General features: G+C 37.9%; 1 protein-coding gene across 4 annotated transcripts in view; it reads right to left on the bottom strand.

Moving 5' to 3' along the window:
* CERK (ceramide kinase) overlaps window positions 1–22121 on the bottom strand; it is a 40307-nt gene extending 18186 nt beyond the window's left edge. For 3 of the 4 annotated variants that reach the window (XM_079303520.1, XM_079303521.1, XM_079303523.1), the window contains exons 1-6: window positions 21821–22121; window positions 12999–13112; window positions 11837–11959; window positions 9762–9887; window positions 9184–9247; window positions 4991–5136 (exon numbers count right to left, since the gene is read on the bottom strand). In XM_079303520.1, the coding sequence (XP_079159646.1) occupies window positions 4991–5136; window positions 9184–9247; window positions 9762–9887; window positions 11837–11959; window positions 12999–13112; window positions 21821–21959 (712 nt within the window). In that variant the 5' untranslated portion in view covers window positions 21960–22121. Of the gene's footprint in view, window positions 1–4990; window positions 5137–9183; window positions 9248–9761; window positions 9888–11836; window positions 11960–12998; window positions 13113–20431; window positions 20456–21820 lie in introns of those variants that run through there. The other variant, XM_079303522.1, reaches the window with a different exon arrangement.
* Window positions 22122–26309: the final 4188 nt, after the last annotated feature.

The raw sequence follows: 26309 nt of genomic DNA, 5'->3' as shown, positions 1-26309 counted from the left end.
AATTAAAACTGAAGTATGAAATTAATTCTGAGATTGTAAAATAGGAGACTGGGGAACATAACAACAGTAAAACACTGTTGTTTTTTTTTTCCTTTTGGAGCTGGTAGTATGGAGCAACAAAACCAGTGATCTATTTACATGGATGTAACTAATGTGGAATTCCACACACATGCAGAGAATGTAACTTGCCATAGCACCACACCAAGTATGAACCTAACAGTACTTGTTTAAAGGTCACAAAAATGTTCATGATAACTAAGAGCTTGAATTCTTTTGAATACTCAACCAAACAAGCGTCCCAGATCATCAGATGTGGAATCTACAACTGCTGAAACAGCACTCTGAACAGATTGACACACAAACCCATCAAAGTCTGGGTAATTTCATCAGTACAATTCTAATATGAAAAGCAGGATCAGAAAATCAAATTAGTATAAGAACAGAATTTGTAGTGAAAACAGAATAGTAACTTCAGTGGGATTTCATATTTGTGCAGAGTTTTTGTGAATCCATAACTCATGCATCCATCACACAGATGAAATGTCTGGGATGCAGCTCTAATGACAGAGTAACTGCATGCTTTTGGATCAAACAGCATGTAATATTTTGAAAAAAATCTACAGAACTGCTTTTCTGAGAAGTGATTTTTAAATGAGGAGCTGGCACATTCAAAAGTAAGGGAGAAGCTACTACTACAGAGAGAGAAGGGTACAGCCTTACACTCATATACCTACTCAAAGTTTTATGCATCTTCTTTTCTGCATACAGAAACCATCTGCAGAACAACAGACTGGCTTAAACACAAATGGTCCAGAAAGACTTTAGTGTAGGATTTTTGGGTAGATAATTACTTCAGTGTAAGTTCAGTAACACAGGACAACAAAAATGGATTAATCTAATACTGACAGATTTTAGAGATGAAATTAACATCACAGTAATAAGTAGTATTACTTGTCTCTGTGGCAGGCCTACTACATTAAATGTGGTATTTAGCCCTAAGACTGTAATTTCAAGAAGTTTAATGGATCTAAAATACTGAAGGAGGAACATAAAACATACACTTCAGATTTCAAAGTGGATATAATGAACTTTGAAATGGGATGCTAACTAAATGGCAAAGATCATTAAATATTACAAGCATTGTAGCTGAGAAGGCTGAGAACAGATCACTTGGAGTAATTAAACAAAAAATATAGCTTTTAATACAATGCTTTAACACATTATTTAAAAAATTTTTACACTCTGACAGCAATATGAGTCCAGCCACACTTCACAACTTGACTTGAATCTATTCTTTAAGTTTGTGAATGAATCCTCCACCTTCTTTCTGTATTACATTCATACAAGAAGCCTGTGTTGTCTTTAGCATTCTTAACTTCTACAGTGAAACATTACATAGCTGACCATCAGAACACAGAGTGATCTTGATACACTAGAAGCCTAAAATCACTATAGTTATTAACTTTGTGTCTATACTTTACTGAATATTCCCAAGTGCTTAGATTTCCCCCACGGGTGGCTGCAGACTTGATTTTTGCAATGAATGCAGTGTAACACACTATAACACCACAGAGTGAAGTGGGGGTCTTTTTCCTATCTGCTAAGATCATTAAGAGTATTGAATCTAATAAGTTCTTTTAAACTAAAAAGGAACAGCAGTTGACAGCTTTGTCCTTCTATGTCAAGTGTAATAAGAACAGCAAATTACTTTGGCTGACTCCAGAGGGTTCAATTTTAATACTAAAACATTTGGATGAAACCTCAGTGTCCAAGTATCAGAAATGACTCTCTGCTTTTAAGTTCTATGGAGACATATTACTAGTCTGGATACAGTGAGACCACATGGCTGAAAGTGCTTTTAAGGCTAGTAAGAAATAACTAGCTTTTAAGGCTGAGAGGAAGAAATAACTAAGCAGAAGTTCTCAGAGATGCACTACAGCCTCTCAGTACCCTTAACTGCAAATCCATTTACAAAGACAAACAGTCAATTTCCACTGGCAGATTTGAAGAATGGCTGCAACTAACAGAAATTCAGAAGTTAAAACTGCCATTGGAATAGAAGTCTTACCCATGTCAATAAAACCACAAGCTGTTTCATAGAAATGTTCCATAATGCATAAGAATAAATGATATTTTTCAATCATAAGATACACTAAGGAAAGAGGCTGTCAGGAAACTGACACAACTGTCCAAGAAAAGAAAAGAAAGAAAAAAAAAGGAGCAAAGTGGGGACTTGCTCCAGAAAGTTAGAATCATAATTTACAAATAGTATTCAACATTCCAAAAAGAGCCTGCACAATGGAATTCTGCTACGAAAAGAAGCTTATCACTGAAACCCAGTCATACAGATGAGTGCTTTAGCATTAAATCTCTTTAATTTGTAATTTCAAACCTTTGTACAATTAAATTGTCAGTCTCTGTGCAAAGACTATGTGCTGAATTAAGTGTCTGTTTGAACACAGAAATTGTTTAATCACAACCACAAACCACAACCTGCCACGTTTCTCCTAACACAATGTGGTATCAGGAACTAAGTGACAAAAAAGGCACAAACACTGATCCACTGTCATCTTACCCCAGGCTCCTGTCACCACTGATTAAACCATCTCTATGTATCAGAAGACACAGAGAGCTTTAGACCCTCATTGCTGAACTACAGGTAGTCTTTGTTTTCAATATCTATTAATGAGTTCTTAGAATATTTTTTAAAAGTTTGGTTATAAAAAAGTAGAAAGAACACAGTGAATGAAGTTTTATTAGATGTATGATTAGTATTTCATTACTACTTTTGACCTGTTGTATTTCAGGACTATTGGTTTAGTTTAAGAAAAGAAAAAAAAAGGTCTTGAAACAGACTTCTTGCACTAGTGATAAAATTAGAGAAGACTGTTGGGCTCAATACCTGGCCAGAACTCCCTTATATCAAGCAAAGATGAATAGAGAACAGCTTCACCATGGGCTGGAAAAATGCAAACCAGAACAAAACCCCAAATCTTGCTGCCTTCAGGTAGGGTTTAGCTATTTCATATTCAGTTTGAGAACACTGTAACTACTAGATGTGTCAAGATTTGTTCAGTGATTTGACTACTTCACTCAGTAAATATGCACTGTCCCATATGTAGAGTAATGGATCATTTTAAATACTGTACAATATACAAACAGATCAAGATATGCATTACCCTCTCTATTTCCAAACATTTAATTAATTGAACTTAAAGGCCAGCTTCCTTACACATCATTATAAATAATTTTTGAGGGATTTGAGTAATGATTTGGAGAAAATATTTGAACTATAGCACTGATTACAAGGCTGTACCTCCTGTCAATTCAAGAAATAGAACATACAGTACACATTTATATAGCAAAAGGATACAGTGGACAAAACACAACAAAGAAAACATTAAAATATGTAAGAGAAGTGACTTGATACATGTTAATAAAATTAAAATATCAATGAAGATCATACTTTTTTGGGTGCAATTGGAAAAAATGCCTTTAAAAATATTGAAAGAGCAGAGTTAATCTCTCCTGAGTACAAAGAAACAGCTCTTAATATTGAGGTTCTGGTTTTTCAATTGTATCTTTTTATGGTCACATATCACCAGTAAGCAAAATCTTCTGAAACCAGTCATATAAGCAAAAACCTGGAGTTCAAGAAATTTGCCCAAGCAAGCAAGAAAAAAAAGGAGAAGAACACTTCATTCACTATTCTTGTGAAATTTATTACACATACTGGCTTTAATACAAAGTTTTAACAACTAAAATCAGAATATACTAAATGTAGGAGGGCAAAAAACTATAAGGGGATATTCACATTGTAATCTTTAAATACCCAACATTTATTATACTGCAAGCAGAAAAGGTTAAGCTTCTTGCAAGCAACAATTCAGATCGTTTGGGTCTGGATACATTTTTCACAAAAATGTAAGGAGTATAAAATTAGTCACCCATAGCTTGAGTACAAATGTACTTCACTTGGTATATTTTTACAGCCTGTGCTAAATTTTCTCAGAAGACTTTATTTTAATTTTAACCAGAAGCTCACAATGTTTATTTCATGTCCATTTCTTTAATTCAAAGCTCAAGCATCAGACAAGAAAAGTGAACAGCATAGAAAGGCTACTGGACTGTGCATTTGTATTCCTACAGAGACCTCAAAATTACTGATTCTGTTAAAGAGTTACAACAGTTAATTCAGTCCTGCAAAAGAAAGCAAACTTGTTAACCTGTTTTTGAAGGAATCTTCAATGACCAAATGGGTAAAATGAGGCAACAGCTGGGATACCACATTGAAAACAGCAACACTGATTCAAAGAATGCCTTTATGGTCAATAATAATAACAATATAAAGAAAGACCTCAATTTGAAGAATGAGTTCTCTCAAATGACAGCAGTCAGGACTGAAAAGGTGGCTGACATTGTGAACTGTGAATGTGTAGCACCTTTAACAAGGGGCAGAAACTGCAACTTGGTCTGGAAAACAACAACTGTTTCTCAGCTGTAGATGCCCTGTACTTGGGCTGTGAGAACAAATGGAAGAGAGTGCAGGAATGTTAACATTTATTTGGAGTTTGCCAGACCAGTAGAAAGCTCTCATTATAATTCTAATTAAATTAGTGGAGGATTTGGAACTAGAAAAAATATTTATTTGGTAAATTTCTGTTTAGTAAATTTCACTACTTAATGTGTTTAGAAGGGTATTACTGTCAACATCTTATCTCATATTAACACACAGTAAGCCAAAAAAACGAAATAAGAATTAAATTCTGATGTTATACATTAAGGTTTTATTTCCTTTACAAAATATTCTTCCTAAATAAAATTGCATGTGATCAATAATTTTATATGGATACAAACAGCTTTAGTTAGGTGCCTGGACAGAGTATCATTGCTCAGATCTGACACTTAGGCCAAAATTCAAGAAGTTATGAATAAGAAAATAATCAAAGAATGAATGAATAAATTAAACTGAAAGTTAACCCTTTCTTACCAGCAGGAATTATGCCAATCCTGATATTGCACTGGACTAACGATGCTTTGGGGTTATTTTGGTCTATGCCAGAGTCCTTCTGCATTCTTCCAATGAGACCATGCATCACTTCACTGAACATGCCGTCCCCACCAACACAAACAACACTGCCAGGAAACACAAATTAGAATGCACACTAACAGGCAATAAACAACACAGCAAGTGTTCTACTTAGGGCATGCACTGGGCACACCAAAAATAGTTGTTCTATTCTTTCTCCATTTTTACAGGATATAGGAGCCCACAGTCAGCTAGGCAATTAAAGAAAAGCAGAAAAAAATTCAAGTTACAAAATTGCAAATGCACCTAGACATATCTGTAACATTAGGAAAAACTGTTGGAATGCAAACTGCAAAAATCTTTATCCTCTACTGCTGTGTGCAGACAGACAAATAGTAGTGGAAATTCACTATACAAATAAAACACTGAACAGGACTGTACATACAGCTTTCAAAGTACACAAAATGGCAACAGGGCACCTTTAATAAAAAAGGAAAAGTTAATATTTGCCACTTCAGGCAGAAGTATACTTTAAGTATTTAACAGGAATATACACTAGATGCAAGTCAAAATCCAGAGAAGTGGATGCAACTTCTTTTGAACAGGCTCAGATCCCATCAAACAGAAGTCATGTACATCTATACAACCATTCAAAATGGGACAGAGTTCAAATGGTACCAGATGCAAAACTTTGTTTCACAAATTTAATTAAGGTCAGATGTGGTACAGCAGCTGCACAAATCCTGAATATGCTAAAGCTCAGCAGAGATACCACAGTCAAATAAATAGTAGGAAGTAAAAAGGCTCTTTTACAGCAGCATAAATTTCATGAACAACAATCAAAAGCACTCTGCATTGTAAAAGCATAAACATTCTTTGCCTAAAAAAAACTAATTCACATACACTTTAAAGGAGCACATGAGTTACATATGTGGTTCCTAGCACAGAAATCTAGGAATGTGTTATCTACAGCAATAATTTCCAATTCAAACTAATACACTTTCACACCAGCAACAGGCACTGCAGAATGAGCACTCATTTCACAATACAAATTAATCTAATTTTTAGGTATAGATATTTAAACTTAATTATCATTACACTTTCAGAGATGGAAAGTTAGAAAAAAACCAGTCATTTTCTTCCATGAATGGTGAGGACAGTCTTAAAAACTTAGTCTCCAATTCTAAGTTAAGACCTAGGAGACTGAGAGAGAAGGAATAAAACTAATAAAATTTGTTTTCAATTTATGTGATTTTTTTCCTTTTCCAATAGTTTAACAACACTATTCCTCAATTTTAGTCTTATCTTTCTCTGCAAACTCAAAAAAATGGGCTAAAGAAAAAGTAATTTCCATGTCAGTTGAAGGTCAGTGTTGTCTCAGTTCTAGTTTGCTCACAGCTCCATCCAGCCTGGCCTTTAACACCTCCACGGATGGGGTATCCATGATCTCTCTACAGTCTGTTCCAGAGACTGTCCACTCTCACAGCAAAGAATTTCTTCCTTAAACCTAATGTAAACCTCCTCTCTTTCAGTTTAAAACTATTTCTCCTTGTCCTATTGTTACATGCTCTTGCAAAATGTCCCTCTCCAGCCTCCTTTAAAGTCCCCTTGAGGTATTGAAAGATGCTCTGAAGTCTCCCTGGAGTCTTCCCTTCTTTAGGCTGAACAAGTTCAGCTCTCCCAACCTCTCTTCATAGAAGAGGTGTTCCAGTCCTCTGATCATCTTCTATTGCAAACACTATATTCAGATTCAGAGGGGACAGTTACATGAATGTCTATATCTATCAAAGGTAAATATGATAAAGAACTTCACATATGCAATATCAGCATATCAGAACCAAATTCACAGCAAACAGAAGATCAATACACAAGTCAGACATATGCTGCACATGTGAAGGCCCCTGGTGAAGAACATCTGAAAGAAACATCTTAGAGTGATTTTTACTCTTGGGCTTTATTTTGGGCTGGAGGGCAAGCATTTCACTTTTTATATAGATGATAACAGCAAGCAACATCTGCTAGAGGTTTCAGAAGCTAATCCAAAAGTCAAATGAGTTTGTAAAGAACTCAAGCCCCTTCTAATCTCAACCATTCTGTGAACTAACTCAAAAAGTAGGAAAAAAAAAACCCAACCAGAAACAATTTTGCAAAGGCTTGTGCAACAGACATATGCATAAGAAAGCAGAGATACATGCCACTTATTCCAAACATGGCTATTATCCACATGTTATTACAGCATGTTCCAATTTTTCTGCATAGGGATGTACAAAACCCTGCTATATTGTAACCAAATGGGTATTTTAAGTAACTGTGCTTAAAGAAAAGCTTTTCTATCACTGAGCTATTATTAGGTGACTACATTCACCATAAAAATTCCTATAAGGCAAAATAGGAAGAACAAACAGGAAACACATGTAAGATATTTAAATTAGCTGTCTAAAGTAAAACACTTGAAAAGAAGTAAAGCAGTTATCATTAAGAAGCCTGTATCTACTTGCAAAATTCCATGTATTCCATGGCTTTGCCAAAGAGGAAATCTGGAGATGAAATGAAGAAATTCATCACTGATTGAAGAGAAAGCCACACATCAGAACCAGTCTATGGGAACAACTGAACATCAATTAGATACAGAAATCCAAAGAACCTTTTACTGTATGTGAGGAAACCCAAACCTGAAGCAACACACATTTCTGTGGTTCAACCATTTTTTAATTTTTTCAGATGACATAATCTGCTATTTAAAAAGTAGTTTCAATTCAGGAAATCCTTCCTAACATCACTGTTGACCACAGAAAAAAAGTGTTGAACGTGAGGGACTAAAGTCAGGCTTAGAAAGACAGGCTGCAGATCCCAAGCAAACTGCCATTCAAGCCCAGTCCAAGAATAGAAGAATCATAAGATTCTAAAAAGATGCATTTCCTGGCCTATTGTTCTTGGCATGTTAAGAGAGAGAAAACAAACAAAAAACAAAACAAAACAAAACCCCCAAAAAACAAAACAAAACAAGCCCCTCCCCAAAAAAACATAACAAAACAAAAAAAAAAAACAAAGAAAAAAAGCTTCTACAATACGAGACTTTGAATCTGCCAAAACCCACCATAATTGGTCACTACTATTTGCTGTAAAAACCAATTTCCTAGGAATGCACATAGATTCATTTGCCTCTCTTTCTGCTCTGTATTGAAATTTCACCAACCATCAGCACACTTATTTCAAATCACAAATCAAATGAAAAGGAAAAATAACAACTAATTAGGTTTTTCTAGATCAATCTTTCCCTTCCTTGAACTTCTGAAAAATTAAGAAAAATTACAGCATAGACAAAACTGCTTATTTGAAGGCAAGTCATTTTAAAGCAGGTAAAGTCTGGGAACTCCACCTATGAATGTCATTTCTTACTAACACCATTTCCCAACATCATGCCCTTACTCAACACAGATATAGCAAAGTACTACAGCAAAAGTACTCTGGAAAGACTGAATGTGCTTTATTTTTGCAACTTACCAGTTTAAACATACCTGTCAATAGGCACAAGATACAATTTTAAAAGACTGTAGTTATGAGAGTTTATCTGCATACATTTTCATGTTTTCCAGACTTGTAACTTGTTTCATGTCATGAACTGGAAACTGAAATTACTATTATTTTTATTAAAACACTCTGCTTCTACAGCAGACTTAATACTGGAATGCAAGATTACCATTCAGTCAGGTCTTCTTTTAAAGCCAAATTTTTCATGACAGAAGAAATGCAAATAAAGCCAAAAATGCAACCACTATTGAACAGTCATATACAGCAAGAAGAACTACCTGAAACATTTCTGAACAGTCCATGTTTTTTTACACACAGGCTGAATGCTACTGGAACAGTGTTCTGAACTCATGTATGTCAAGACCACAAAACATTTCTGGGTAGCTTTTGAGCTATAACATGCTTGAATATATTGTGTTGAACAAGTTTACTGAAACAGTTTAGTTTTCTTTTTATACTCCTAAATTAGGATCTACAAAAAGGAACATGCCCCAGGACTTCCAGCTGTTACAATAAATGTATTAGTAATGAATGCTACAATTTTAAATTAGAGACAAGAACAGACCAATAACATAATATACCAGCTCAAAAATAATAAGAAAAAGGCATGTAAAGTTACTTACCCATCATATTTATAAATATTAACTTCAAATAAGTTGTCCTTAGCATGGTTGGCATGCTCAGTTACTATGAAGAAATAAACACATTAAAATTTATTATTAAAAATATTACTATAAAGCTGTATATAATAAAGAATTATAAAAATCAATTCATTAATAACCACGACTCTATTACCAACATGCCTACAGAACAGCCTGTCCATAAGATGTGTCTCAAAAAATTTTTGCCAGGGAAAGAATTCAAGGAGACATACACAGTATATATGGAAAAAATATTTCAGTAAAAATTGTGCAAATGATCAATTAGTTTTAACAATGAAACTGAAAAAAAGAAAGGTGGCATTTTTTATTAAGAGCTCAAATAGCTCAGGAACACCAGAAGTTTTATTTTAGTAAACAAGAAGCTGATGGAAGGTTTCCATTTATCTGGCTATCTATGCTTTAATTAGAAAACATTCTCTATAATTTTGTTTCATTTCCTTAGTAAGAAAAGGTAACTAACAGAAAGAACTTTAGCTACTCAGGAATGTTTTAAAGAGTTCATACTGTGTTACTAAGAAATTTAAGTATTCATTACTCACTAACAACATCAGTGGTTATAGAAGCCAGATTGAAGAGTGGAGCAACTTTCTGTTCATAAATCCTCTTCCCTTGTCTTTTTCCTCCATAGGGATTAATATACACAAGCAGCTGCTTTGGTCTAGACTCTGCATTAAGGAAAACCACAGTATACTAATTTTGCACACAAACCAAAAATTCATCAAGCCATACAGACCCAAACCTATTAACATCAAAGCAAACACAGCATAAAAGACTTGTAACTCATTAACAAAGAGCTATAAAAGCCTGCTTCATCTGCTCTCTTTATCATACTGATACCAACAGTATTGAACAAATTAATAATAAAAGAGCAGGTGAAATTCAGGATCATTTCTTCTGACTCACTGTCTCACATTCTTACTTGCCATTCTTGCAGCACCTTCCCACTACACAATTTACTCTAATTACATGACTATTGCATGCAAGACAAAAAGGGCAGCAATAGCAAAGCCACTTTTAAGTGAAGCATACATAAAAATACTTTTAGATAAATTTATTTAAACTTTCTTCTTTCTTTAATAACATGGTTAAAATCCATTTCCTTTCTGAGATCAAGTCACACTAAGAATGCATCATAAAACTACATGCTGCACAGCAAGTGCTTGCCCTACAGTGTTAGCTGCCCTCAAGTGTTACCCCTCCCCACCTCCAGAAACACCTTTGATATTGCTGTCTCAAATTTGTCCAAACAGTTACGGATTTACATTAGTAGCATCAATGAAAACAATTATCACACCTCTGTATTAACAGAGATACAGAACAGTAATACTTGCTGCACCTAGAAATCCTCCTTTTTTATGGAACAGACAAAAATCTTAGCATTTGTGCTTCCTCAAATGGCATTCTAGATTATTGGTTTAAAAGGAAAAAATATCAGACTTATTACATCAGCACATTTTTACAACAAATCCACCCAAGCTAGACAGACTGAGTAGTTTAAATTAAATCTGTACATTCAAAGCACTGTTCACCCCATCTGAGAACATATTCCCTTTCCTGAAGGAATTTGTTACCAATAAAATGAACAATTGCATTCAGATGGAACTGACTGCTCAGGCCACAGTTCTAACAAGTGTACTGAATGGGTGCACAAACCCTATTTTTTGAAAAAGACAGATGTATCTTTTTTAATGTATACAAAACAAAAACTTGAAGAATGCTTCTACTGCCTGTTCAGAACAGTTTTTCTTAAATACTCATTTTCATTCTGTAAGCCTTTAGTATTTGCTCAAGTCTCACTGCAGGTGTACTTGTATCCAATTTCTGCTCCAGCTCTGTATTTCAGATGGGCCTCAGTCCTGCACTGCAGGGAGCTCAACCCTAGTCCTGTCTCCAGCTGCAGCCTCCTCTGGACAGTAAACTGGACCTGTTTCTATCCCCATCCCTGCTCTGCACACCCTTCTCAGACACAGTGGGACCCTGGTCAGCAAGGGCCAGCAACTGCCTCTGCTATGGTCACCCTCCACCTCCTTTCTGTCATAGAGCTACTCTGCTCCTGCTGCTTCCTGACATCTATCAAGGTATCTCTTTCAGGAATAACTCCTTCAAAATTACTTTTAATCTCCCATGAAGTAGATTTCAAAGAGTCACAGAAATGATTAATGGAAACTCTTACTACATAAGACACATTTTGTTGATGACAGAATCTGGAAAGGTGAAACACACCCATAAATCTTCCAATTGCTACAGTCCTTGACCTCAAATCTCTAGAGTACCTTAAATCCCTGTGCTTACATCTGCCCATTACTTCTTCCAAAGCTACAGTCATTTAAAGCCTTTGCTAAGCTTCCAACGTGCCTCTATTTTGTGAAAACAATTTACATCTGGGAAAAATTATATGGCACCAACAGTCCTGACTGATTAAAGCACTCAGTACATCTTAGTGAATATGTAAGATAAAGGAGTGGCAAAGAAACAGTTCAACTCTTGGCTTCTTCAATTTTTGAGCATAAGCTGCTCTTAAGAGTTCAAAAAAGCAGATATATCAAAATAACACTGATTGATGTAGAAGCTTACAAAATGATGCTGCAAATATTCATAGTTTATTCAAACTTACTCTGCATTTCAAGTAATTCCTTCAGTGCCTGTGTCCACTGATTACATAAGTGCTCATCAACACACCAAAACGTCACATCACTGCACCGCCAGCGGTGATTTCGAGCTCTCTTCACATAATACACTATTTAAATTAAAAACAAAACAAAACAACAAAACTATAATGAGATGGATATGTGAAATGAAAAATGCATTGCAGAAAGATCTCCACAGCACTGACCTGTAATTAACCTCCACTACACACTTCTATCAATGACAGAAGTATTCAGAGTATGACCAGCACATTTGTAAAGAGTCCAAACGAAAACATATATGAAAACACTCTGTACAAGCAGACACCTAAACAAAGACTTCTTTTTAAAGAAGCCATTTCTCATCAACTTATGGACATACTTGTCAGAAGCTCAATGAGTTTGTGTATTATCTGTGTGAAAGTCTGCAATATCTGCATAAAAACACACAAGCTTAAGAAGATAAGCCACACTGATATCGAGTCTCAGGTAATCAACAGGGTGAATTTCATTCTATAAAGCTGAAATTAGAGAAAAAAAGATTTTGTTTTCTTGTGCATTAAGATCTTACACTTCACATATAGTAGCTCCAATCACTCTTACTGGAAGACTAAAGCTGAGGAAAATACTCCACAACATAAAATTTTGGTGTGACATCTGTTCAGCACAGAAGTCACCACTCTACCAGACACTTATTTCTGGCACTTTGTTTTAAGAATGCAGTCAATAATACGAAGAAACTATCATGCATACATCCTGATGATTAGAGGTAATTAAAAAATCCCAAACATTTAGGATTTATTCTTTCAGCCTCTCTCAATTTTCTAGTCAAGAAGTAGAAAGCTGCTTTTTTTTGGAATTTGGCTTGGGTTTATTTCAGTTTGGGATTTTGGTGGGCTTTTGGATTTTTGGGTTTTTTTGAGGGGTTTTTTTTTGGTGGTTTTTTTGGGGGGGGGGCTGTTGTTTTTGTTGATGTTTTGTTTTGGTTTTTAATTGGATTTTTTGAGGGGTGGACTTTTTAGAACACATTTCTGTTTAAAAAAACAAACAAACAAACAAATAAACTCCGACTATTGACTATTCCTTTTGAGTCTGCCCTAAACTACCTCAACAGAACAAGCACAAGCATCCAGAAACTGTTGCTTGCCTTACCTGTGAAAGCATGTAGCTTTGCCATTTTTTGCCATCTGCCAATGTTACGTTGTTTCTTGTTAAATTCCCTTTCTTCTACAGCAATGATTTCAGAGATTGGTACAAAACAGTTTTCTGCATGAACACAAGATTTTGCATATTAGAATCTTCAAACATCACCTGAATTATTATTTCTATGCCTAATATGATACAGTTAGATGAGTTGCTAAATAAACACTTGGTTGCAGCATAACTAGAAATTTTCTGAATATTTTCAATTTTCTTTTGTCTTTAGTCAAAGCTCAATCCATACCCACTTACAAACTACCCAAAACAGTATTTCAAATGTTTAGGATTTCTCAGAAAATTATGTATTTTGTACATAACAATATTTTTGCATGAAGCAAAAATCCAGCAACATTGATTTCAGAGTAATTAAACTGCCCCTTCTACGAGGCCTAGCCCAGATACTTGGATACTTGACAGTGAATAGCACAAGCTCTTTCAAAGAATGTACAACTTAATCTAGTGCACAGACTACAGAGGCTATTTGTTATTCTCAAGTAGCTGGCTTATGAAAGAAGGGCATTTAAATGAATTCTTAAGATTTTAAATCTCACTAAGCTTTTAAAGTTTATCATCTCTTAAGAAGACAATTCTAGATGTTATGTTTATGTACTGTGAAACATTTTCCTCTTATCAACTTCAAAACTACTGCTTTTCAGAATTAAAGGCCTCTTGTCCTCAGACTGTGAAATAATTTCCTCCAACCTTATTCTCTTTTCTCTTACAGTTCCCAAACATCATCTCAGACTTCTTAACTCCTGTCAAATTGAAGACTTTGGTCTCATTTTCATTACTGATTTCAACATTGTTCTGTTGTTACTTCATCTTAAAAAAGTGAAACTTCAAATGCACATTTTGCATTTATGTACATGCAAGTGCTCTCTGTATACATACACAGTATAAAAGATTCAATATTGTTATAACACAGTCTTAGGTAAATAATCTCTTCTATAATAAGAATAATAATATACTTGTTTCTCTCATATGCAAAGAGAGTGATACCAAGATATTGAGACATTCAACACGTAAAATACAGACAGAAATACCATTGTTACTGGGGTTTATTCTACATTTCATTTTCCACACTATTTTGCAGTGGTACAGTGGTAGTGGAGAGGAGTAAAATGAGTGAAAAGTTTTACTGACCTCTTCACAGTAATGACTGCAATTCATTAGCCATTAATATACTTCTATTATTTTTTTATTTATTTTATTATTTTTTCCCATCATATTTAATTGATTTAGTTAAAAGAGTTTTTACATATATTTACATGTATTGACAATTTGTGGACTACTCACTCAAGGGGTTTTAGCATTTGACATGATTTATACTTATTTAGTGATTTTATCTTCCCTGATTTTTTTAGAATGATTCAAAAGAAACACAGCCTTCAAAATTTACACTGATGTCCTTTAGGAATCTGGCTGCATTTGGATGTTTCAACTTAAAAATAAATTTCAGCTTATAATAATTGTATTTACTTTATTCAAGATACAATAGGGAAGTGCAGCAGTCACATAAGCTGTTATAAAGATTCAACAGCAGGTTGCTGAGATGTGTGATATATATACTGTACATATGCACATGTAAGACTATATCTAGTACTGCACAGTAACAGTTATTTAATCTTCCTAACAGATACAAAATCTGCTAGGGATCTCAATATGGTTAACCTATACATTTATCCAAGGAAAAAGGAATACAGAACAGACATGGAACAATAAAGGAAAGGAAGCACATTCTTTCATCTTTCTTTCCCAAAATTGCTTTTACTTATTTTTCAACTGGCTCTGCCACCAATCCATAGACCAAAATATGAAAGAAAGCTTGTTACATCTATAAAGATTGCACTTGAATGGTAACTTATTTTGTTAATGCTCAAAGATATGCTATAAACCTTAGAAACTACATTTAGGTCAAAATTTAAATGACAGAGCTCTAAATAACCTTTTTGGAAATAGTTGTACATAGTGCATACTTATTCAGATGTATGCTGAGAGCAGCAACTGAAATAATTGTCTTATTAGGCATTTTTTATATAATAAAGCTGTCCAACTGTACAGATAGCTAATAGATTTTAAAGTACTTCCAAATCTGTATCACTGAAAGCATTTCTCTGGATTATATACTTCAGCACATATTATGCAGCTTCTATTAACCTTGAAACCACTTATAAGCTCTCCTAATTTTGTGTTCCCTCTCTGACAGTTGCATGAGTGTTTTGATTTTCCAACAAATCTCTTCACAGACAAGAGCAAAAAAGCAAAACGTAAATAATTTTGGTTTACATGTAAATTTTTTTCATCTTGTGGCACCAGAGTTACAAATCTGAAAAACAGATTCCTGAAAAATCGGGAGGGAGGGGAGGGGATGATGTCAAAGGAACAAAAGTGAAGAACAGATCCCACCTTCCCTCTGTAAATCTCTGGCTTTGGTGAAAGTCTAAGGAGTTTCTGTTCTTAGAATATCAGCTCTGCTGATTATACCCATCAGTGCTACTTAGCACCATAAAAGCATCAAACAACTCCACTGTCCTGACAGCATACTCCAATCTCAAGGCAGTCAAAATCACACACTACTGAACCTGGTAATTGCAGAGGACCAGAAAGATGCAAAGATGGCTCAAATAACATCTGCTATTCAGAACATTCCCTACCACTTATAACAACAAATTCTAGTGTGCTTGAATAGAACTCAAGAATTTCTATCAATCCAAATATCTCTATCCCTATTTGACTTAGTGCTACACAGAATATTGTTTAATCACATTGCAAACCAACTACTTAGTCCCACCCCTCCATCTTTTCCCCAGATGGAAGAAGCATTCAGTTTGAAGCAGAGACCTTCAGTATGAGCACAACAGTCCTGTTCCTTTGTCAATTAGTCACCAAAACCTGCCTCATAAAAATAGTACTAACCCAGCCTCTCTTGAAGGTTCACATAGGTACTAATTACAGTCCTTTCCCACACCTACATTTGTAGTATTTAGCCTATTATCAAGTAGCATGAGTTTATTTCACTGATATAGCATAAAGGTGCTTAATCAAAGGCCTTCACCTTCATGTGTTTCTCCCAAAACATGGAAATCCTTATTGCCATATTAACAAAACAGACACAAAAGTTGCTTACATCAGTACTACAAGATCAACATTAAGGAAAAAAGGTTGAAATATGGGCACAGACAATATCAAAGAAAGAACTTTATTTGGCTCAGTCCAATTTGTTCAACCAAGTAGCACACAACAGCTTCCAGACAGAATTTTCACCAAGGTCAATGGCCAGCATATTAGAGACAAACAGCTGACCATCCAGAGAAGGTGGATGAAAGGGCATGGCAAAATAAAAAATGAAAAGTTAAAAAGCCAAACAAAACACACAGTAAACAGGTGACAGTCTTCTCAGCACTCTGGCTGTACTAGTCATTACTCATTCTGGGTACAGTGCTCTTAATCTTAACATTCTTCCTAAAAGCAAACTGATAAGTCAGCAAAACACTGGATTAGATGCAACTACTTTTCCCACATTAAGCAAGTGGGAGAAGAGAAAAAACCCCACAGAAACAAAACCAAGATAAGTGCATTAACAGTGGGCTTTCTTCGTGCAAAGTGCAGCCCGTAAGTGGGAAGTGTCTTTTTCTGTGTCAAGAAAAGATTTTTGGTGTGTCATTGCTGTCTGCCACTCCCACAGAACACTTCCTGAGTTTATAAGCACTCACTCAAACTTCAGTCAAGACTTGTTCATCACTGCCACTCATCACATCCCACAGAGCAAACTTCCCCCTCACAAATGTGGTAGCTCAAAGCAACCTAGACACATGCTCAAGCACAAAAACATTGCTGATCACAGCATTTGGTTTATTCTTAAAATTCAGCTGAGGCCCACAGACACAGTGGCATTTAGAATTAATTTAAGCTATTAGCATTTTCTCATTACTTAAAAATATTAACAAGTAAAAAGCTGGGATATTGGTTTAAACAAAAAGTGTATTTTCAGTCACTTTGAAAACTAGTTAGCTGTTAGAGCCCACATGAAGGGTCAAGCTTTCAGGTTTAAGATTTGCCTTAATCTAGAAGCAAGAGAACAGGAATACTTTCTGTCACAAGGTACATGGTATTATATCAATCATGCAGTACAGAAAGACATGTTCAATAAACACCAGAGTAAGAGAAGGAAGAATATAGAGCAGAATTACTGACAATTCACGTCCTAAGGGAGGGGGAAGAAAAAAGGCATCACAATTGATCTAAATCAAAACTGTGAAGGAGTCACAGAAATATCCTAAGACCATGATTTTACCATGTACAGCCATGTATAAGGTAATCTGCTTCTTTTATTAGAAAGTAAATCTTCAAGCACTTTGTAAACCAACAGACCAGTCTCTACTATTATCACACAGCTACTTCACATCACACAAATCTGAATCAAAGTACAGCAACTAGAACTTGGATCAACTTGAATATTTAAATCATATTATTGAATGTCTTCCCATTGCTTCTTCTGCATTTTCAAATAAAATCTTTTCTGCTCAACTATGAACATTTCAGTGACAAAACAGTGAGCAAGATTTATTTATTCACCTTAAGAGGGGAAAACAACCCAGCAAAAAGGTGTATGCTAAAGAACATGCATTGTTTAAAGCAGTGTGCATCTCCATTTGAGTAACTATTTTCCAAAGGACAACACATTCCAAAGAAGCAATGTCTCCTAGAGCAATTATTCCCCACATGCTACCTGGATAAGGTAGTTGTGGCATTACCTACAGGGAAATATGGTTCACATTTCTGCACACACCCACTGCCAGGTGGGAATGACTGATGACAAACGACCTTGACTAAGGATGTGGCAACACTCTGCAAGTACCAGGTGCTGGACAGACCTTGCTGCCAAGCTGGTCCACCCTCTGCTAAGTACCCTTTTTATCAAACTGAGCTTTCTTTAAAACCTACTAGAATGATAGCAGTGTTATAAACACTAGTACTGAGGCTTCCTCAGGCAGTTGTTTTGGAAAAGACACATGGAAGAGAATTCTGAAATCCAAAGGCTAAAAGAAAGCGCACACCATAAGTGAACACAGAGTTCAGGGTCTAGTTTGATTATCCCCTTCATGTTTGCACTCTAGAAAAAAAAAATTCTAGAAAAATGACAGGAGAATCCCATTCTGCATTTTCAATGCTTTAGTACCAGGCACAATAAAACCTTAGCCAATGCTTCTGAAATACCTCTAAGTATATATGTACAAAATACACTCTGCTATGAATCTGGTACAAAAAGTTTTATCACGTGTTACTTGAGAAAAACCTGATTGTGCCATCAATATGAGGGAAACAATTTAGCTGACCAGCTTTGCATACACTATTTATGATTAATGACTAAATCTCATGGACAAGGTTACAAAGTTGAAAAATGTTCAACAGAAAATTTGAAGATGAGGACATCCCTAAGAAAAAAAAGATGATAGCTGAAAGTAACAGAGAAACACATGAAAATTTACAGGTAAAACTTTTAAATGTTTCCAAGTTCAAACATGTCTAATCATCAAAGAACAGGAAACAGGAACCTCATTATGCTGAAGAGAGAACTTGAAACTACAATGCTGTGAAACAAAATCTAACAATAGGAAAAAATTGTATTTCAGAATTTAAAAATACACCATGACTTGAACAAACATTTGATGTTTTTGTTATTGTTGGTATCTTCCAAATGATAGTATTAAAAAGAATTCTCCTGAATTAATACTTCTGCATTTTGACAGAATAGGGTTTAAATACGTACATACATATATATATATGTATGCATATAAATATCACTATAGAGAGATAATAAAACAGAAGAATCACCCCATACTCTCTAAAACCATATTTTCCTGGACAACAAGACAAAGTTTGTGTTGTTTCCTATCTGTTCCTGATTTTGGATGCAACAGGGAAAGGTGAACATTTAAACACTTCAACAATACACCTAGCTATAGATTTAGTTCTGTATATGTCAAAGTCTGAAAACCTTGAAAAAACACATTCCAAACAACTTTTATTGCAAACTCAAGGCAGAAATAAATGCTCTGAAAATAAGTAGCCCTGAGTTTTTACAGTTTAAAGACAACTGCTTCACTGTAATAGCTACCTACTAAACAACAAATATTGCACTTTTATACTGCATAATTTAGTCTGTATTTAGACATAATGTAGACATGTAGTCAAAGGCTAAATGGTAGAAAGATACTAATCTTGGTCAGGCAACTCTTCTGAAATTATATGCTTCTAACTAACCATCTTCCATATTATTAAGTTTATTTATATATTGTCATGTGTGCTGCTCATATTTCCAAAATAATTGTAGAGAACTAAATGAATCATCAAAGGTCTTAAAAAGAGCTTGGGGACAACAAAGCAGCAATAATACAAAACTGTGATGATTATAAAGCTGGAGTGCAAGGAACACATGAATTAATGAGAGTGTTGAGAAGGTACATTATCTATTGTATTGATCCCCACATAAATTATACCTGTGGTTCCAGAACACTTGGGCATTTCTTTTTCTTCTGTTTTCACATCATGTTTTTCAAAATCTTGCAAATAGCTGTGCTACATGACAGCAGCTGCACTCAGTTACCTCTTAAGGCATCTCCAGCTGAGTACTACTTCAGAAACTGCCTCATATAGACTCTAATTTTCTGTCTCCTTCCACCATTCCCAGAATTCTGACGTTTGGAACATGTTTCGGGGCAGGTTCATACACCATTTGGTCTACCAGGAATAAGTCAAGGAAACTTACACCTTAAAAAGTAGCAAAAATTCACAACTGCAAGCAGCTGTAAACTTTAGAGTGCTCATGTGAGAGCTAGTGTGAATCTGTGACACTCGTGCTTGGTCTAAATGAAAATCATCAGACAGGAGAATGGCACATCCCTTAAACTTGCTCTATCCTACAAATCAGCCTCCTGTTGATATGGCAAAGGCATTTTTAGAAGGATTTTACACAATTCAACCAAATTATCTCCAAACTGGGAGTTACTTTACCTAGTGGGAGCAACTATCTCAAAAGGCCTTGAAACTTTCTATTTTAAATTTAAGATCCAGGTACCTTTATCTAGATTAATTTTATTCCATTTTGAAAAGTATACAAGCTATTTTTACCAACAATGTATTAAGCTTGGCAGAATGAAATAATCAATTTGTCCTTAAAATCTTAAATTTCTTTTACTGAGAAAAGTTCAGGAATTCTTTATTACTTTTTTTCAACAGTATTGTTGATAAACACTAAATTATGTCAAACTACTTGCATGATAGCACTGGAATGATAACAAACTCTATTTTTACATTACTAATAAGTATTGTACTTAAAACATAACCAAATCTCAGTTATGCAAACTGTAACACCAAATTCTTACAATTCTTGAGTTATCTTCCTCCTTTTTGCCTCACCTTCTTGAGAAAAGCCTCAGGCCAATAAAATATTATGATAAAATCTGAAAAATATTTAGCAAAGATATATCATAAGAATAGAAGAACTATTTAAGTTTGGGAACTTGCCTGGGATTTGAAACATCTATACTCAAACCTTTCTCAGATAAAACTTCTAGTCAGCCTTTCTATTATTAGTTTCTCACTGTCTCAGATCCTGCAGCCTCTAAAATGAGGATGACAGCAGTTTCCAGCTCTACAGCAGCTGCTGTGAAAAAAGGGACATTACACATTTTCAAATGTTCACATGGCATGTTAGTATGGTTACATTAACAATAGAAATAACTACTATATAAAACATCCAAGGTAAAAGACACTGAAAAAAACACCTCTTAAAACTACAGTAGAAAGTTTGATATGCAAACATTCTCAGAAGTTAATTTGAATTTTTTCAGGTATTTTCATCAGTGACTTCTGAGACTGGCAGTTTTGTACATGCACACTATGTTAATTGCACAAAATGGGAACTATAGAAATCCTTCTTACCACAATGCAAACTAGTAGCTCATATTAAATATTTCTAAACCAGTAAATCTCAAAAGTTAAACTTCCTTTGTAAAATTTCCAATAAGCTAAGAGTTTTTTAAAAAGCTCAAAAAAAACCCAAAAAACCCCCCCAAAAAAACCAAAAAAAACGAACCAAAAAAACCCAAACCCAACAAAAGTGGTCATTGCCTGAGACGCTGCCTCAGTATGAAAGTGTTTTTAACCACAAGTCTTACTGTAACTAAAAAAAAAAAAACTGCTTTTAAGGTTTTCTAAGTCTCCTATGTACTACTACAATTACTTTAAATACATGACAAACTACACGCCGGTCGGTCCTGGCGGCGCCGAGAAACAGCGGGTTTCAGCGGGACAAATCCGTGTTGGGCTGTGCCAGTGCGGGGCCGGGCGTCCCCCGCCCTCAGCCCGGACAGAGGCTCGGCCGCGGGACGCTGCGCTCGCTGCGGGGGCTGCGGCTCAGCCAGAGCCGCTCTCGGCTTTGTTTCGGGAGGCACAGCCCGATCGGCGCTAGCACGGCCGCCACCGTCCCGCCCGCACCTCCCCGCTCCGGGCCCCGCCGGGATCGGGCCGCCTCCGCCCGCCGGACTCTGAACCCGCGGGCGACGCGCGGGCGCCCGAGGGCAGGAAGCGCTCTCGCCGGCGGAGCTCCGCGATGCTCAAGGAGCCCCGGGCCGCAGGCCGCCCCCGCGCCGCCGCCGCCGGGGACCTGCGGCCGCCCTTCCCCCGCCGCCGAGGGCAGGCGCCTTTCGGGCGGCCCCGGCCCGCCCCAGGCCGCGGCAGGTGCGCCCGGCCCCGGCCGCCCCCTCACTCACCGCCGGCGCGGCGCGGCGGGCGGGGGTCGCGCCAGGCCAGCCGCCCCCGCTCCTCGTCTAAGGTGACCTCCCAGGAGCGCCGCCCCAGCCCCAGCGAGGACACGAGCCGGGGCCGGCGGCCGCCGGGGAGCCGCTCCATGGCCGCCGAGAGCCCGGCCCGCCGTAGCCGCTACCGCATGGCCCGGCGGAGCGGGCGGGAGCCGCGGGCAGAGCCCAGCAGCTGCTAACGGCGCCCCCGGCCCGCCGCTACCCCGGCCCGGGCGGGGCGGGCCCGGCGTCAGCGCTACGCCAGCGCCGCGGGGCGGGGCCGCGGCTCCCGGATCGCCCCGGCTCCTTCATCGCCACGGCCCCCATCGCCCCGGCTCCCGGATCTCCCCGGCTCCTTCATCGCCACGGCCCCCATCGCCCCGGCTCCCGGAGCGGCCCCGGCTCCTTCATCGCCACGGCCCCCATCGCCCCGGCTCCCGGAGCGGCCCCGGCGTCTTGATCGCCCCGGTTCCCGGATCGCCCCGGCGCCTTGATCGCCCCGGCCCCCCGAGCGGCCCCGGGCCGGGACAGCGGGACCCGCTTTGTCTTCTCGTCCCGCCGGAGAGAAACGTGCCCTACGACCCGCGGCTCGCCCGCCCCGAGCTCCCCCTCCGGGCAGAGACACCAGCGCCGACCCCGGAACCGGCTTGGGTTGCCTTCGTGGGGTTTTTGCGGGACAACGAAGCACCTATGTCAGTGACGATAGACTTTTCTCTCCCTTAAGTCAGTGAAAATGCAATAAGTACCTACAAATGTCTGATCATACAAACCTCTCCATCTAACTTCACCTCCCTTTACATAGAAACGTTTTAAGTTTGCTTTAAAATATGAGGAGAGTAATTCACTATAATCGAGCTCTTAATTCTTAGCTGCCCTCTCTCCTTGATGTTACCGAAGTGTATAACTATCAGCATCCTACCAAAATACAGGCCAGACAGAGCAGCAGTACCCGCCTTCAACTCCCTCCAAATCTGAGTACTTCCTACAGAGTTTAGTAGAAAACGTCTCTGGTCTGTTCTTACCGGGGTCCAGCCCAGGGCCAGCACTCTATCTGCCTTTGTTCTGCCTCAAAAAGCTTCTGCACTTTACCTCTGCTCTGAGCCTTGTAATATACTCACATTTCAGTCACATTTTACAAGGGAGAATGACTTTACACATTAGCAAGGGGGAATAGAGCAAGTTGAAAGTTGAATGAGGGTAGGTTTCAACTAGATATTGGGAAAAAAATCCTTACTGTGAGGGTGGTGAGACACTGGAACAGATTGCCAGAGAAGCTATGGATGCCCCATTCCTGGGAGTGTTCAAGACCAGATTGGATGGGGCTCTGAATAACTAGTGGAAGGTGTCCCTGGCCATGGCAGGAGGGTTATAAAGAGATGATCTTTAAGATCCCTCCAAACCTATTCCATTCTGTATTTCTATGATTTCATCATCTGAAAACAAATGAGCTAGGCACTGTCATCCAAGTTACATGTTGAAGATGGTCTTCCTGTACAACAAATACTAGTTTATTCTAGTCATCTATCAGTCATTGCAGTAGTCTTTCCTCTGCCCTTGAAATACATATTACCTTTATTGGTGAACAAACCTAGATATGCCACACTTCCACAATTTCAAGGAATATTTTGTCTCTCTCAGTTTTATTCTTTACATTTTTAAATCTGTCCCACCACAAACACCCGTAGAGCTCTTTTTACTGAGACTTGTTTGTTGCAGAAATCCTTGTGAACAATAGTCTGCCAAGTGCATCTCTTATCATCCATCTTGCACTTGGATGGTGTAGTGGGTGGACCCTGTTTGAGTGCCAGGCATCCACAAAAGCCTATTGCTCCCTCCTGTAGCTGGAAAGGGAGAGAAAATATAAAAAGTGTTCATGACTGAGATAAGGACAGAGAGATCACCCACCAAATACTGTCACAGGCAAAACACATTCAAATTGGAGATATTAATTGAATTTATTACTAAGAAAATTAGAGCAGGATAATGAGAAATGAAGTAAGATCTTAAAAACACCTTCCTCCACCCCTCCCTCTTTCCCAGTTCTGCCTCCTTTCCCCTGCAGAGGCAGGGAAATGGGGCATGGGGGTTACTATCAGCTCATCACACATTGCTTCTGCCACTGCAGGGAGAGCTCCAACATGGGCTCCCTCCCACAGGAGGCTTTTGCTTCAGACATGCTACAAGATTGAATGGATCACTAATACAAAGCTGTTATCTTTAAAATATTACACAGGAGTACTTATTTATCATTTCTCCAGTGGGTGAGATAGATTTAATCTTTTATAGCCTACAGTCGCCAGAATCAATATTCTTCCCCTGTAAAAATTTCATTCCTTCTACCATTCCTGCCTATGATGATTTCCTTTTATTCTTATTAATTTGAAAACTCCTTTTAGCTTACTTAAGGCTAAACTCTTGAATTGGAAAATATGGAAGTGATAAAATATTTTCTGGTCTGTTAGAAGCCTACTAAGGTGAACTACCACAACTAGCAGAAATGGCATCCACATTTCTTACTTGTTTAGATAAGAAACCCCTTCTTTCTTCCTCACACACTGTATTAATGCTTTGTTCACAGAGTCAGAGAATGGATAAGATTGGAAGGGATCAAAGTAGGTCATCTGGTTCAACCTTCCTGCTCAGTCTAGGCCATCTTAGAGCATATTGCACAGAATTGCACCAATTAGAGACTGGTGCAATTGCACCAAGTGGAGATTGAAAATCTCCATTGAGGGAAGCTCCACAACTTCTCTGGGCAACCTGTTCCAATCCATGGTCAGCTTGACAGTAAAGAAGTTCTTTCTTATATTCAGGTGAAACTTCCTGTGCATCAGTTTTCACCTATTGTTTCTTGTCCTATTGGTTGGAACCACAGAGCAGAGTCTGGTTCCACCTTCTTGACACCCACCCTTCAGATACTTACAGACATTGATGATGTCTGCTCCTATTCATGTCTTCTCAAGACTGAAAAGGTCCATCCTCCTCAGCCTTTCCTCATAAGAGAGATTCTGCAGTCCCTTAATCATCTTTGTTGCCCTCCACTGGGCATGCTGTCTCTCTTGAGTTGAGGAGCCCGTGATATGGGATACACCTTGCTGCTACAGGAATGTCTTACAGGAATTCTTGCCTGTGCTTTGTTGGGTCTGCTGTGGTACTCTCTGGTAGAATATCAACATCTGTCTCTACAAAGTAAAGGTCAAATTTGAGCCAACCAATTTTTATTTTCAATCAGTTTTAGTACTTGATGTTTTTCTTCCCTGATTGTAATAGAGAAATAATTTCTAAAGGATGACTGATTAAGTAGACTAAAGCACACACATCAATTATTGTTTTACTACTTATTACTTAAGCCTTTAATTACCACTGAGGGGACATTGCTGTGGATGCAGTGATGCCAGTAAATTGCAGGATTTATTGCCTTGGTGGTAAAGACATCCCATCACAGGGCTACATCCTGAGAAATGGCATGGTTGTAAAAACACCTCGCTTTATTCACAGGTCCAGAGAGGCCACAGGAAAGGTTGCAATTGTAGTTAACTTGGGAACAATAATACATTATGTAACAAGTACAACTCACAATGTCAAATGGGAAGAATGCAGGAAGGTAGCACAAATTATAATTTATTGCTATGACCCATTTACTACATATCTAGAAAACAACACAGTATTTAAAGCCAAATTTCTCTCCTCAGTGTCTGAGTTTAGAGTAGGTCATTCATTTGAAATGACACCAAGTTAAGTGGTGCAGCTGTTACTCCTGAGAGAAGGGGTGCCATCCAGAGGAATCTTGACAGCCTTGAAGAATGGCCCTTGCCAACCTCAGTAACTTCAACATGGGAAGGTGAAAGGTCCCACACCTGGGCCAGGGTAATCAGCAGTATCAGTACAGGACAGGGGATGAAGGCATTGGGAGCAGCCCTGAGGAGAAGGATTTGGGGGTGCTGGTGGATGAAAAATGGAACATGACCTGGCAGTGCATTCTTGTAGCCAATTTATATCCTGGGCTAAATCAAAAGAAGTTGTGGCCAGCCTGCCTCGCCCTGGGAGACATTTCTCCCCCTCTACTCTGCTCTTGTGAGACCCCACCTGGAGTGGTGAGACACTGGAACAGGTTGGTCAGAGAAGTTGTGGATGCCCCATCCCTAGAAATGGTTGAGGCCAGGTTGGATGGGGCTTTGAGCAGCCTAATGTCCCTACCCTTAGCAGGAAAACATTCTATGACTCTGAGATCTCTATAAAGAGTACTTACTGTTGTATTGAACAGGATCATTACATGATAATGCAGGCAGTCAATTAAGGAACTCTTCTAAGCAGGTACATCTATTTAATCAACAGTAGCAGAGATGCATTCTTCAGCATGACCTGCATTACCAAAATACTGATTTAAACCATTACAAACTGCAGTTATCACTCTTCCAAATCTCTTGCAGGTATATTTCTTCATTAGAATCCTGCAAGTAAT

This window comes from Erithacus rubecula (genome assembly GCF_903797595.1).
Source record: "Erithacus rubecula genome assembly, chromosome: 4".
In the NCBI taxonomy this organism is placed as follows: Eukaryota; Metazoa; Chordata; class Aves; order Passeriformes; family Muscicapidae; genus Erithacus; species Erithacus rubecula.
The sequence above is the reverse complement of the archived record's forward strand: the minus strand, read 5'-3'. Positions and strand labels throughout refer to the sequence as shown.